Raw genomic sequence first — 16,287 nt, forward strand, 5'->3', positions numbered from 1 at the left:
AATAAAGTAAAACAAAAATTTTTACGATAAACATTATTTTATATTAATCGTATAAATTATTATTTGTACAATAATTGAAAATTTTTGTAAAGTAATGTAACAAAAAATGGTATAACAAACAAAATCTATAATAAATTGAATATTAAGTTCAAACATAAAAGTACGAATATATGGAAACTATGCGGGAAATAAAACGATGAAATTCTTAACGAAAAATAATAGAAGCTCGTTTGTAAATGCTTTATTTCAGTAGCATAAAACTTGATAAGTATAAGTACTACAATAAAAAATTCAATATGCAAATTAATTTTTATTTTCAAAGAACTTTTATGAAGAATTTTATTTCCTCACACTCAACAGGAAATTAAATTTTTAATTGTCATTATCTTTATTTGCGCACCGTCTACCGCGCCTGACACATATTTGCCGCTTTTATTCTTAAATTTTTAATGATATAAAAATATTGTTATACGGATGTTTTGCGGATTGTGTTTATCGTTATTTCCTCATATTTTCTTATACGAAAAAAGAAACTAAAAATGTAAACAAATGTTATTTCTAAAATATAAATACGGATAAATGTAAATTTTGTAACATAAAATAAATACGAGAATAAATAGAATATAATAATAACATTTATTCAATATTATGTTTCTAAAATCCATTATGATGTTCTTGAAAGTCATATAATATAATTAATTTATATTAGATTCAAGACCATGATTATGTACAATTTAAATAGAAAAAAGCTCATAAGGTCAAAAATCTTGTTGAAATAATATTTCATATGTGACTATATACAATTTCCAATTCTTTCAAATTGTGCTCTGTTACTTTCTGTTTCAAACACAGTTCTTGAAATCAATTAAGAAAAGTAATATCACAGAATTAAATTAAAAATCAATTTAATATTACTGTAAGTAACTACTGTGTTAACGCTAACTAGTGTCTCTACTTCGAAGACAGTAAAAAAATTTGTTGCAAAAAATATTATCTCAGTCAGGGTTTAAAACTGCATCTTCCTACATTCCATGTGGGTGTTTTAGCTAGTTCGATCACTAGGGCATTTCAATTTCATTCTGTGATATTGCTTTTCTAATTCATTTCAGGGACTGCGTTTGAAACCGAAAGTAACGGCGCTAACAGTTCGAAAGAATTGGAAATTGTAAAATCACATAAAATATTATTTCAGCACCAAGATCTTGCTCCAAGATTGCATAACCCTACTTCTATTTAAATAATTAATTTAACCTTTTATGTGTTATTTTGTAAATTTTTAATATAGATGTTTTAAATTAGATAAAAAATTCTTATTGCAATAAATACATTCAACAAAATTAACTTCATCATAAAGTAAAAATTTAAAAACTTTGTAATTCTTTTCATAGTATGTAATCATGTATCTGTCTTCTGACAAAAGAGTCAATTTGTTATGCAAATTCGCATTTATAAAGCCAATTCAAATCGCAGACTCTAGGTAGGATCGTATGCTAATCTTATATTAAGATTGTCTAACGAAACATTAAGCAATCAGTTAAAATAGAATAAAATTACGATAGTTTAACCCGGAACTACATCCGAAACCAACGAACCTTTCCTCCAATCTGAAAGACGACCTGGATAGGTCACTCCAAGCGCTCATGCTCCGACTACGTCTCCTGCAAGACTGCTGGGGCGCCAACAGCCTATTGCTGCTTCTTCGTCTAGTGGACGCCAGATTTTCTGCTTGAAAATACACTTTAGGCGTTTTCTGCTGGGACGCGCTCGGTGGCGACGAGGTCGGCGTGACCGCTGTCGAGGTGTGAAGTTCCGGCAGTGCCTCGTAGTCCCATGCTCTGGCGCCCATATCGAGCAGGGGCACCGACGAGGCTGAGCTGGCGGAACCACGAAGCGGTTCCCGAGGCTTACGATAATGAAACAGGGTGAAGATCTTACAGCACGCCGACTCGTTCTCCTTGTCCTTCTTCTCTTCCTTCGCTGCCGGCAGCTTCACTTTGAAATGATCGCAGGACGTGTGAGATTTACCGGTGACGTCCGGCCACATCGTTCCTTCGACCACATTGCCATAAATTTTCTCCAATCATTTAGCTGAATAATTATAATTGGTCGACCAGGCAACAAATTCGAACAAATACATAATTGATCGACGGAGAGAAAAAGTTGACAAATCTTGAACAAACATCATAAGAAAATGATATCCACTAACGTGTAGTGATGCTTGGCTTGTTATAAAAGATTTAGAATTTTTGTCCGCCTCTTCTATGATTGTTGTAATGTTGTTGCTTCATTTTGCGAATGCTACATCGTAAATAACTTTATAGCATCTTTCTATTTATATTCTGAATAATCCATTAATCTTGCATGAGCATAGTTTCAGTATATTATAAGTGTATTTTGTACACTCATTATTTCTTTTTAATTATTAGAATCAAGTTTAAAGAGAAATCACTGACGAAGATCCAACATTCGTACCCAAACTTTATGATAAATTAGCAAAGTTCTTCTGTTTCCGGTTTTTAAAAATGCTTCAAAAGAAGATTCGACTAGAACTGTTTTCTTGATATAGCAGAGAACGAAATTGTGGAGAAAATGCGATCGTCTACTTGAAGTTGTTTCGCTATTTATAAAAGTTGATTACGTTCTAGCCAAGTATTGTGTTTCTTACAAGAGTAACTAGAAACACTTGGCAAAAGTATGTTAAAAGGAAAAGCTAGGGTAATCTTGGGAGATGTATTCCGTGCGTGAAAAGGGCTCTCAAGTGATCTGAATAATTCTGATCTTGTATTCAATCCACCGAAGAAGTATGTAAGTTCTGGTTCTTCAAACTGACAGAAATGTCTGCTTCTCAATTGCCCTTTTCTCTCAAAATAAGATGGAAGACGATAGTTGCTGATGCGGTAGCTTTGTGAGGTAGTTCAATTTATTTTTTGCCTTGTGGATAATTATTGCCAACTAAAGTATTTTCTGCCTTGAGAATATTGTAAGCTATTGCACAAACTACTCTAGTTGATATTATTTCAACTAATAAGCCCTTAATACCATTAACAACATTCATAAAAATTCCGAAAAACTTTATAGCGCACTTTGTAGCGCTGAGCATTAATTTCTCCAATACTAATTTATTGAATCTCACAACAAGCGTTCACAATAAAGATTTAGATTTTAAAAGCAGTTTCTCAAAATCCTAAGTTCTAATGAGTTACAAATCTCATGTAACTAACGTTTTAATATAATATCGTCGACGATATTTATTTCTTTTGTTGATTATGTAGGATAACAATTTGCGTCGGCTACTGTTGATCACCGAAAATGCATCAAAAAGCGCAGCTTATATGATAATAACGATCGACAGCAAAGAGTAACTTGATATTTCCGTTTCTTGTTCAACCATTGTCAAACTTCGATTAGCGTAGAGTTTCATAAAGTTCGCTTTCTTGCATTATTACATTTGATATCAAGTGACACTCACGTTAAACGCTATCCTTTCAACACAACAATAACGATTGATTGTTAGTAACAGTGGAAACAGGATGAAACATTAACGCACCTTGCGCAACTACGGAAAAGTATATTCGATAATTCCTTAGGAATCGTTTTGTATTGATTTGCACTTCTCTGTCACTCACCAAATGAAAATACATTTACGTTAAAGCATTCTGTGAGATGTTAAATTTCACACTTTTTTATCTTTTGAGTGAGAGTTGAAAGTTAAAATAGTTTTCTGGTACTCTCCATTTGCTCGATCACTTTTTTATCAAAGTAAAGCAACGTTTATTTTAAACTTATATTACTTTACGTATTTTCCATGCATTATAAACTATTTATATGAATTATTAACGATCATAGTCACACGCACTAGAGCTGAATCTCGCATAAAAAGTATTGGAATACCAAAACGAGATAAAACACCCCTTATTTTTTTCGAATAAATTATCTTTCCACTACTATCTTTTTCATCGAGCAAAGTATGTATGTTTTATATGATGAGTTTCGCTAGAAGATTCGAGATAATAAAACAATGTAGCGAATGCACAACATTCTGATTGATTGCAACTACTGTTGTCGCGACGGCAGTCACAAAAGCGTCTCAAGATACATCGTTTGCACGACACCGTTTCCGTCTGACCTGAATGACGTCACATGGTGATCGAAGGTCACGGTCAACGAACACAACAACTACAACGAGAACGCGAAGGTTGCAAGTTAGGCGAGTTCAACTTTAACATCTCGATGGAATTGCATCAGTTTTATCTTACTTAACAAGTTCCTGGAACAATCATGTCTTTTCGTACACTTCAACTACAGAATGTATTTATTATTAAATTATTAAGTGTTAATTTGCGCTTCAGATTTGATTATTTCACAACTACTCTTGTCAAATATACTGATAGTATATTTTATACTGATAACGATTAAATTTTACGTATATGCGAGTATTCACTTTTTTGCCTTTAAAATCTTGAACTGGATATGCGGCAAAAATAACAACAGCGCACAGGAGTTTTCTTCTCTAAACAACAAAAACTGCGTTCGATCACGTTGAAACAAAATATGATTCTTCATGTCATAACATACATCTCGTTTGAAGTACGATAAAACCAATTGTTCTCTTGAGAATCTGCTATTTGTCAATGACAAAAGCACAAGTTATTTATACAAAAGTTATTTATATTTTATTTTTAACAATATCTCTGTCAGCTTTATTCCGTAGAGTCTCTTCACGTTTCAGAAAAATGTCTTAAAACTCTCACACGTCGAAAATATCCACTTAAAAATTTTTTTTCATATGCCAACCAAATTTTTATCGTAAGTAAACGTTCAATCCGTTTTCATGTAGCAAAGCTATTCTTCACAATTCATCAATGACAAGAGTATCGAAACTTCATGTCCTCGATTAAATACCACTAAGCCGTGGTGCGCTTGTCGCAGGTGGTAGCGTCTCACGAAGATATCGTTCCACTGTCACTTCTAAAAGCAGTTAAGGGAGGATCGTTATCCACTTCGTCGTCCTCCGATTCACTACACTCGGGAACAGGTGCCTGCATTGTTCACGTTTCGATGAGATTGAGATACGATGACAAGTGGTGCACTTACGACTTAAGAACAAAGCTTTCGAAAAAAGGATACCAGATATCTCTGACCTACTGACACTCGCAATGCCCAGCCAAAGTTGCTGGTCCCTCCGATTCACGACCGCCACCGAGAGTTAGGATCTAACGGGTGTCGCGCCGAAGTACAATGACGAAATGCCGCATCGTCCTTGACATTCGGTAAATACGTCGCGACAACTGGTACAAAAACTGGTACGTCTTGATCACACCCAGAGGAGATCTGGAGCAGCTTCGAGAACAATCTCGAGTGAATCCCACAATTATCGTTGTTCCCTCACACACATCTTGTCATGAACTAGAACGACGACTAAAGCGAACACCTTCGTAAACTATCTGTCCTCGCAAGATATGTAGAATGGCGGAAAGCGAACAGCTGAACGGTCGTATTGTTTCAGCCGATCGTGGCTTTTTCACAGCGTGAGAAAGGAAGACTAGCTCGCAGCTCACTATCCCGTACTGCGGTACACGCTAGCGGTTTTCTCTCGCGCGCCACCCCTTGCGTCCTACCGACCGTCCAACCCCTGTATTCCACCTTTTCTGTCTAGCTAGGCACTGTCAAGCGCGCTGTCGCGCTTTCTTCCTCTCTCTCTCTCTCGCTCCTGCTATCATCGCGCAGGGTGTAATCTGTCTCACTCGCTCCTGTGACCGTTGTCCTCTTCCGTCTCTTCACCGTCCGTCGACGCCGTCGTGAAAGGGCGCACATACACGCACATGGCGCCGCCGTTGTCAAGGCGACTGCGCCACTTTCGAGTTCGTCGGAGATCTACTCTACGTCTCATCGTCTCAACTTGGCAGTCATGTCCAAGGAGCTCGTGTTCCATGAATGACAAATAGCTGCGAAATAGTTAAGATAAATGATAATGACACACACGATTTATTCACTTCTTAAAGGTGATCACGTTTCTTCATCGTAGTACTTCTTGAGAAGAACGATACTACCGAACTACAACCGAAGATGATTTGCAAATTTCAAGAAAAAGCACGTACTTCCGTGAGTCCATTTTTTCCTTTCAATGGATTTCTAAGATCAGAAAAAAGATATAATATTGAGACTATGAGGTACTACATTTTTTTAAATAGCTTTATGTTAATGATATTTAGTGGAATAGATTTATTTCAAACAATTGTTCTTGTTAAGCTGTAAAACTTGTTCTTCTCTTTTCTGATATTCTATTAATAAATTATTTAATACTTAACTTTTTCTGTTTGTTAAATTAGTTATGTTTGCTCTGTGAATGAGCATCCCTGTTTGATCAGCAAGATAACATGTGCTTTATCAAGAGTATGATTGCACTTTTGGGGCGGTGGGTTATTTTGGTGTAACAGAGCAGGATGAATGGACGGCTCGGACAGACAGCATCGATTTGCACCGGGAGTCGAGCCAAACTTGCGTGACGAGCTTGCGCCGTAAAGCAGGTGGAAAGCTTGAAATATAAGCGAACCACGTGGTTCACTACTGTACGCCGAGTTTACGTAATAAAAAAATATGCGCGAGACTAACGCTTTAACGGAACATTTCATGCTGTTTGTAATCTCATGATCGCCATTTCATTGCTATTTCATTCTTGTAACACATCGTCACATTTATATACAAAAGTTTAGAAGTGGAAGTTTGTGACACGCGAAATTAAAGTGCACTTTTTATCATTTATAATAAAGACTTTAAAAATCAAATAACTGTACAAGAAGAAAATATTTATTCTATTTTAAAAAGTTCTTTAAAAACTATATAAATTGAATATAAACTTTACGCGTTTTCAATAAAAATATTTATTTAACTTACTTAAAAATTTCCTTTTACGTAAAATAGAAGTTCTAAAATAAATTTTTAAAACAACATAAATATTTTTATTAATTTAAAAACGCAAGTAAAGTTTATTCAATTTTCATTCTTCCATAAATGTGATATTTTTATGTTAAAAATCATCTTAAGGTTAACATATCCTGTATATACGGTTAAATTTGTTTCTCATGAACTTACTATGTGAAGAAAAATATGCCGTCTCATTTAAAAAAATGTAATTCTAAAAATTGTGTAAAATGATACGAATAAAAACATATGTTGTTTATCATAATATTTGCCCATTTAAAACGTATAACATTTTTCTATGATATTTTGTTGTCATTAAAAACAAACGAGAGATATTCTAACAAGCAAACCTACCCAACTGTTACACTCCGATTTTGATGAGCTTTGAATATGTTGTAGTCTAGGTCAAAATAAGAGACACGTATTTTTTTATAAGGGCCCATACGCACTTTTAGGGGATGAAACACCTCTTTGAAGAAAAAGACTTTTTTTTTTCGAAGCGTATATCGTCGAAACTATAAGAGATAGAAAAAAATGTTCTAATTAAAAGTTAAATGGCATGAAAAGTACTATACAACAGTGATAAAAAAAATTTTTTTTTTTAATTTTTTTTATACTTTTCCTCATCACCTACCAATTTTTTTCAAAATTTTTATTTCTTTTTATAAGCGGAAAAAAGTTTATTTTATTACGAATCCAACGATGTATAAGAAAGTTATATTCCGACATTTCCATTTGCCAAAAATAATTAAAAACTTCTCTATATTCATGGTACGCGCACCCGTCCGTGTGCTACGGAAGTGTCCCTTTCCAATTTTGACGAGTTTTTAATATGTTGTTTTCTATTTATTCTATTTCTATATTAATTAGTTGATTTCTGAAAAATGTGTCTTTGGGCTACAACTTTATCATACATGTTTAAATTTGTTGTTAGGCTATAAGTTTTGATATAAGATAAATTTTAAATTTTTCAAAAATTTAGAAGAGGAGGGAAGAAGATTTTGAGAAAAATGACATTTTCAAAAAACCTGAGCGAACGGTTATAAAGTACATAGAAAGCCATAAAACTTTTATTTGAAACTTTTTTTTATATCTTTTACCGTTTCGACAGTATTACCTCAGAAATTAAACAATCAATTTTTTTCAACAGCGTGTTTCACCCCCTTAACGGTCATATGGGCGTATAAAAAATGCGTGTCCCATATTTTTATGTGTATTACAACATATTAAAAACTCGTCAAAATTGGAAAGGGACACTTCCGTAGCACACGGACGGGTGCGCGTACCATGAGTATAGAGAAGTTTTTAATTATTTTTGGCAAATGGGAATGTCGGAATATAACTTTGTTATACATCGTTGGATTTGTAATAAAATAAACTTTATTCCGCTTATAAAAAGAAATAAAAATTTTGAAAAAAATTGGTAGGTGATGAGGAAAAGTACAAAAAAAATTTAAAAAAAAAATTTTTTTATCACTGTTGTATAGTACTTTTCATGCCATTTAACTTTTAATTAGAACATTTTTTTCTATCTCTTATAGTTTCGACGATATACGCTTCGAAAAAAAAAAGTCTTTTTCTTCAAAGAGGTGTTTCATCCCCTAAAAGTGCGTATAGGCCCTTATAAAAAAATACGTGTCTCTTATTTTGACCTAGACTACAACATATTCAAAGCTCATCAAAATCGGAGTGTAACAGTTGGGTAGGTTTGCTTGTAAGTATTCAAATTAAAAAGATCACCTTGTAATAATAGTATACAGTTATTTTTTTATTAATAATCTTATTCTCATTAATAACCTTATTTAATTATTTACTCAGTAAACACAAATATAATATTTGTACTGTTATATAACAAGTACACATTTTACATCTATGTTATGACAATTTTATTCAGTGTTTGCTGGATATTTATGGAAGCTATATGGAATGATGTATCACTATACAATTTATGCGATAAGTTATCGTTATACGGTGCATGACAGATCAAGATTAGATATTATTAAATTCTTAACATTTCTGCAATCATGAATTTTTTTACAAATATAAACTCTTGGTTAAATTATAAATGCATTTCAATAAAGTGTCAACTTGCACATAAAATGAAAGATAAGAGATAAACTTTTATTATTTTTATTATTACATCTATTATTTATCTCAAGAAAAGATTTAATTAAAGTTTTTAAATTTCTAACTACTTAAACATAGAAATATTTTAACGATAGCTTTATTAATAAAATGTTTATTCAGTTTATGAAAGAAAAACAATAGATGTAAAAATGGTGTGTGTGATAAAGAACGTTACAACAGAGGCCTATTAGAGAACAAATGCAAGTTTGCTAGATATGCAAATAGCACGATATATAATCGATTGGTACGGTTTAGAGAACAGCGCTTTTGCATAGAGTTCATAGGGTAATAGCAAGAAGACAAGCATGCATAACGAGCAGAATACACATAGCTTCATTTCAAGAATATATCGCTCCTTTGTGGCACATTCATTTTTTTGACAGTAATATCAATTGGACTAATGGAGACGTAGATTTGTGTTTGCTCATCAGAAATATATCTTGAATGATATGAAATAAATCTTTAAAATCCATCGGGTAAATTCGATAGCTTTTAACTTTGCGTCGCACATATTGTACTTTATGTATTACTGCAAAAATTATTTATAAAAATAACATTTTCATTAATACTGCCATATTTCAAAAAGACAGTATCTTACAAATTTATTCCATAAAATTTGACATTTTTTAACACAGTATGATGCAGGCAATGAAAATAAGATAAGATTTAAATTATAAATGATATAATAAATAAACAAAATGTTTTCCCAAATGCAATATCCGTATATTTTATGTTCACAACTAAATTTAAAACCAACATCTTTTATTCTTTCACTATGCAAAATATATAAAGATGATAATATGTATAATATTTATCTCTAATTAATATTTCTTGCGCCATGTATAAAACATCAATGCACACATTAGCTTCATAATCTATGCAACTGCAATTTCGCAAGTTTTTATTGCTGTTTCTACCGCACGCAATACCGTTATTCAGAATTTAATTATACCAAGTAACTCAAAGCGATTCAATGCATGATTAATTTGGTTTGTGGGCGATAAGCTGCTTTCCACATAGAAGCATGCGTAACATGAATTTCATTAATAACGTCTTAATCTACATAAAGGCAAATAATTTGAAGGTGTGATATTATCTTGATATCAAAATTCTTAAATTTAATTTGTAGTTATTAATATTCACAGAAACTCTTGTGTTTGTAACTTCTATTATAATTAGCAAAACACAATTGCGAAAAAATAAATACTTTGAAGAAGCTTTAATTATTTAATCCAAATGTTATATATTGCATCAATTAATTAAAACTATTTTTATGTACACATAAACACACACACACACACACACACACACACACACACACACACAAACGTGCGCGCGCACACACGTACTTTATTAATTATAATATATACAATTTTATTAATTATTGCAAAAATTGCAAAATAATGCAGAATATATATAGTTTACTGTCTCTCTATCTATTGATCAATGTAAATAATAATTATCAAACGTTCTGTACATAAAATTATAAATTAATATTAATATTTAACGCAAGATTGCAGCTTCGTCTACTTACAATGAATAACTTATTAAAATTCATCATAAATTTCTCATAATCTCTTGAGTATCCACATTAGATGAAACAATCCATTTTTTGACAAATCCCTTAAGGTTCAAGAGACATATCAGACAAAATCATATTTTATGAATAACAAGATAAATCCTGTAGGATTTGGTTAAAGTGTTAAGAAAACGTAAACCGAGATTCTCATGAGAGTGAATCTTTTTATTGAGCGTCTTAAGGATCTATACTTTAACCTACAAATAATTAATTTAACTGTAACTTATTAAATATTAAATTAATTTTTAAAATAAGTTATGAAAAATATTAAACTTTTAAAATATAAAAGTTATAAGAAACATTAAATTTAATCTCACTTAAAAATTAAATACAATTAGACAAGGGTGTAATAAATTTGACTACTTTAAAGGATAAAGTCCTGATTAGAAGACAATGTTTTTTAAATATTTATTATAATATTATTAGATATAAATTATACAATTTATTACTGCATTATTTTTAACGTTTTTAAAATTTAAAGTTAATTATAAAATTGAGATAAACATTTAATAAAGTTTTAATTAAAATAAATAAATATTTATTAAAATGTATTTGAAAATTTATTAATAAATGTGATTTAATACCTTCATATTTATAAAAATATAATTTTTTTGTGTTAAAATTAATTTTTTTATACTAGAAATTTAAATATTATTTAATTTCATGTTTTATAATATTACAAAACGTGCATTAAATTAATTTTTGTAGCTATTACATTTGTTCAACGTCGTGAAAAAATATTCAAAAAAATGATTTAATTAATTACCAAATTTAAGTCACTTATTGATTTTCACAAAGTTTTTAAAACTTTTATTTAAATTCTACCCTAAAGACTTAATTTTCTATTTAGATTTATACAACAGTAATAGTGCATTAATTACTAAACAATTTAAAATATATAGTTTACCATTTGTTTAATATAATCCTGTTAAGTAAGCTTGTATAAATATGAAAGGGGCGCAATCTAGGAATCAGCAAGAGCATCTGCGGTAGTATAAAACGAGAGCTTAAATGCGGAAGCTCCAAGGGATGCTGAGCAGTCGATAAGGCAGTAGAATGGCTATGTTGCTTCTTTGCTCTTGAATAAGGAGACAACATATATCTATTGTTGACCTATAAAATGTATGTCTCTTCACACTGTAATCTCTCAGAAGTAGCGAACTTGAGATTGACTTGAGCGAATACGTGCGAAGTACATTTCATTCCTAGAAGGATGTCAAGTACAAATCACGAATAAGCCATTTGAAGAGTATACTTAATTGGAATAGTATTGCGATTTTTTTAAGTGATAAATTTTAGTGATTCCGGAAATTTCTACCTTATCAACATTGGAATTACCACACAATAGAGAATTTTTCGTTATATTTTATTACAAAACTCTTTACAAGTTTGACCATGTTTAGATATAAGCTGAATTATCGACCTATTAAATATTATCGTCATTAACGATAGAAATTTTTTAAATATCCATAAATCATTTTATAAACTGTATAATAAAAATTACTAACAAGGGGAGGACGCGGTGACTCACCCTGGGATTTTAATCCCAATTTTTTTCAATTATTCTAGAGATGAAAAAAGTTTACGTTTCCCGTTTGATTGTATAGGCCTTAGTTTCAAAGTAATAAATTTGTGTCGATTGGGATCGAAATTCCAGGGTGAGTCACCACGTCCTCTCCTTGTAAACTTTTGACTAGATTATAAACTTTTCTATAGAGATAAAATGTTTACAATGCTCTGTAAAAGTTTTTCTTCATTGAAATAAAATAGCGTACATCCGTTATTCGAGCATTATTCTGTTGAACTACTGAATCATGCACATCGGCGACTTTGTCTCGTTACTTAATGGCATGATTGAGTCGCCTGTGTAATGTATATCAGTTCTTTAATAGAAAATACTTCAAACAATCTGGATCTTTCTTTGTTCACTTCTTCTTTGTTCAGGTTGATCTAGCGGAACTAATTATATAATTAAAAAAATATTGTAGAAATTCAATACAATAAATGATTATTATTAGACTAAATTATTTCAATAGTATTTCTATGTAATAGATACAAATGTCTTTCTATGTAAAAGCTTATATTAACATTATTAAAGTTATACAAAAGAATATACAAAGAACATTATAAAATTTTAAAGTATTAAGAATACAAATTTTTATATAAAATAACACCATATATTTTACAGAAACTTATTAGTCACAATAATAATTCTACAAATATTGATTCTTATGGTATTTCGTGATATTTAATTATTCAGTTTTGTAAATACTTTAAAAGTTTAATAAAAGTATTTAATTATTTATATTCTGTTCAATTAAATTGGGTAGCCCGCGCAGTCCATGCAAAGATTGGTATAGGTATAACATAAAATATTAAAAGATTAGATATTAGTGCGCTTACATTCCTTAGTTTTTTGATTATGAATTACACGTTATAAAAATGTGCAAAAACAATTAAAATCCTAAAATCCTTAAAATCAAAAAGAAATAGATGAAGTTGATAAAAGAAGTTAAATCCCAATTGTATACTATTGCAAATACAGTTATATCTATCAATCATATTTAAAATTGCAAAAACATTTGAATTATGATAGTAAAATAACAATCTTAAACTTCAAGTTGCAAAGTAGCTACATTTTTGTAAGACTACATTCTTTCTTTAAAACTTTTATAATATTTTTCCCTCCTGCATATGTTTTTGAGTCCTTATTAGTGTAATAGAGAGACTATCATATCCGACGTTATTTTTTCTGTTTTAAAAAAAAACTTTTGAAACATTAAAAAGAAGTTCATTAAACATCTGTCAATATTAAAGATGTTATAGCTGTTTTGATAAATATTGTTTATTGGATATTTAATTTTTAATAAAGTTTGAATATAAATATAGGAAAATAGTTTTTTTTAATATATGTTCACTTCTTTTGTACAAAAAATTCTTTTAAAGTTCTTTACTTCAAAGGAAGTGTTCAAGAAAAAAAAATAGATTGATATCTCCAAAGAAGTTAAATTATTCAGAAGGGTAAAATGGTTAATATTTTAATAGAAAGAAACGTTGATAAATCACAAATTTTTAATATAAAAAATTTATGATTTATCAACTAAAAATAAAATTTGAATGACATTTAATCTATTATTTCCATTATTTAATAAAAATTTATGGAATACACGTAGAAAAAAATTTAAAGATGCATTCAAACTCTAAAGTTTTTGTGCATCTACTTTTTTTAGATAGAAGAATTAAATAGACAGATTTATGTGTTTTACAACTGCAAATATTTTGTGTCGAAGAGATAATTAAACTAAAAATAAAGGCTATAATGTATAATGTGCTTTTTAAGTCTTGTTTGTGTCCTCTGTCTGTCTTGTTTTCTTTCTCTTTCTGCCTTTTGGTATTTCTCAATTTTCTGTCGCCCGAGATTAAAGTTGACAAACTCCAGAAGAAACAAGAAACACGTGAGAAGAAATACAATTTACAATAAAACAGTGTACAAAGAGGTAAAAGGTAAGAGAATAAAGGCAAAAAGCAGAAAGCAAAGAAAACATTATAGAGTAGCCTTAAAAGAAAAAAAGATTTTCTCTTTCCAAGAAATAATTAGTTAAATCGTCATGTACAACAAACTAATTTAAAAAAATTTTTTAAAGTCGTGTAAGAGTTCTTTGAAAAATTACGATTAACTTAAATTTATTAATTTTTTAAATTTTATTTACGTTTTATGAAACTTGTGCTATTTTTTCTTTATATATTTAGTATTTTATTTTTCATTCAAAGTTGATATATAAAGGAAAAAAAGGCTTTGTATTTTTTTTATAAATAACTAAATGTTGTGTTTTTAATATAATAGATAATGTCTTAAAACAACAATCTATATAAGATTATCAAACTCCAATTATTTTTCTTATAAATGTCTACTTTTGCGTCACAAATACTTAAACAAATTTATAAATCAAGGAGAAAATAGCTGATTATAAATAAACAATTGAAGTTTGATAATATATTTTGTAAGTTTACATAGTAATTATATAAAATTACTATATCTGAAGAGGGTTTACTAAAATTTTTTTTAGTCTTGAACACATCATAAAGTTAAATTCTGCAAAAAGTAAATACTTACATTTTTACAAAAAGTATAAATATTTACAAGAGTAATCACTTAAATTTGATAATTCCATTGATTATTATTTTAAAAATTGTGAAGCTATCTGTTATTATAAAACAGTGCTATAAAGTTTGCAATTTTTTTGTATAAAATAATTTTTTTTATTTCTACAAAAAATATAAAAAAAAATAAACGCAAATGCAAGAAATAACACTTAAATTCTATAATTTTTATATTTGAATTGCTTTTAGTAATATGAAAATTTCTTATCATCTGTAAACTTAAAAAAAGTTTTAATATCATAAACTTAAATCCAATGAGTTAATTACACATGCTTATAAATACAAGGGGTAGTTTTCATTACTTATGCCATTGCCACCATAAACAGATAAGTATAAAAAAATAAGTAATAAAAAATATAAAATAACATAAGATATAAAAAAATAAGCACTTATTATTTTTTATTATTTTTACTATAATAGTAGAATTTAATAAAACTTGGTACATTTAAGTGTATCAAGTTTTATTAAATTTTGCTAGTAACATAAAAATAGGTTTACTTGTAAGAAATTTTTTTTTGCCATATTGTACATATTTTGTTGACTAAAGTAATAAATTCTTTTATTTTTTCAAAAAAGTTCTTATTGATAAATGAGAAAAATTATACAAATTTTTCTACTCTTACAAGAAAAAATTCAAGTGGTTTTAACGATTTTGCCAATATCTTTAATCTATGAATTATACTCGATTGAAACTAAATTAATCAATTATTACTGGAGATGTACAAATGAGAGTTTTTTAATTGCAATCAAATTAAATTTTATTTCTTTGTTTTAATTTGAATCGAGAGAAAGAGAGAGAGAGAGAAAGAGAGAGAAAGAGAGAGAGAGAGAGAGAAAGAGAGAGAGAGAGAGAATCAACAAAATTTTACCTGAATTAAACCGAATTATATTAAATTGAATTGAATCGTTGAAGCATGACCTTTTATGAATAACATAATTAACAAAATTAAAGATGAATCATAAAAGGGCAAAAAACAAGCACTAAACAAATGTTAATCAATCACTCAATAAATATACATTTATTAAATAAAACATAATCGAAAATGAATCTACTTAAGCGAAACTAGTTTCAGCTTTGCTTAGCCTTTTTCAATCGTTACTTCACTACAAAATTTCCCTAACAATTACAAAATGTGTGTGAAAATTTGCCAGTATTGCACAAATAATTTCTTTTGTTGCCAGAGACTTACAGACTTACTGTATGTCATAATTTTAGCTATCAAAATAAAACCTCAAATAACTTATAATATAAATTATTCAACACAAAGTCATTCAATAAAATAAAAATAGGTGCCATATTACCCTTTTTTCTTCTATACATTAATACAAACTCATTCACAATTAATTCCCGCCTCGTGTTGCAATGTCTATGTGACAATCTTTATATCTAAATATTTGTAAGTGAAATCGTTTTTCGTGACTTGTTCATTGTTTTTTTTTAGTAATTAAGTACCAATTAATTGTAACTAACAATACAAAATTTTTGTCAAACGTCAAAA

General features: G+C 29.5%; 1 protein-coding gene across 11 annotated transcripts in view; it reads right to left on the bottom strand.

Moving 5' to 3' along the window:
- Positions 1 to 16,287, bottom strand: part of LOC105194352 (potassium channel subfamily T member 2) — a 255,391-nt gene that overhangs the window by 205,502 nt on the left and 33,602 nt on the right. For 8 of the 11 annotated variants that reach the window (XM_026137908.2, XM_026137907.2, XM_026137902.2 and 5 more), the window contains exon 1: positions 1,593 to 5,881. The exons of the other annotated variants lie outside the window; for them this stretch is intronic. In XM_026137908.2, the coding sequence (XP_025993693.1) occupies positions 1,593 to 2,044 (452 nt within the window). In that variant the 5' untranslated portion in view covers positions 2,045 to 5,881. Of the gene's footprint in view, positions 1 to 1,592; positions 5,882 to 16,287 lie in introns of those variants that run through there. 11 annotated transcript variants of the gene reach the window in all.

Source organism: Solenopsis invicta, chromosome 1 (genome assembly GCF_016802725.1).
Source record: "Solenopsis invicta isolate M01_SB chromosome 1, UNIL_Sinv_3.0, whole genome shotgun sequence".
In the NCBI taxonomy this organism is placed as follows: Eukaryota; Metazoa; Arthropoda; class Insecta; order Hymenoptera; family Formicidae; genus Solenopsis; species Solenopsis invicta.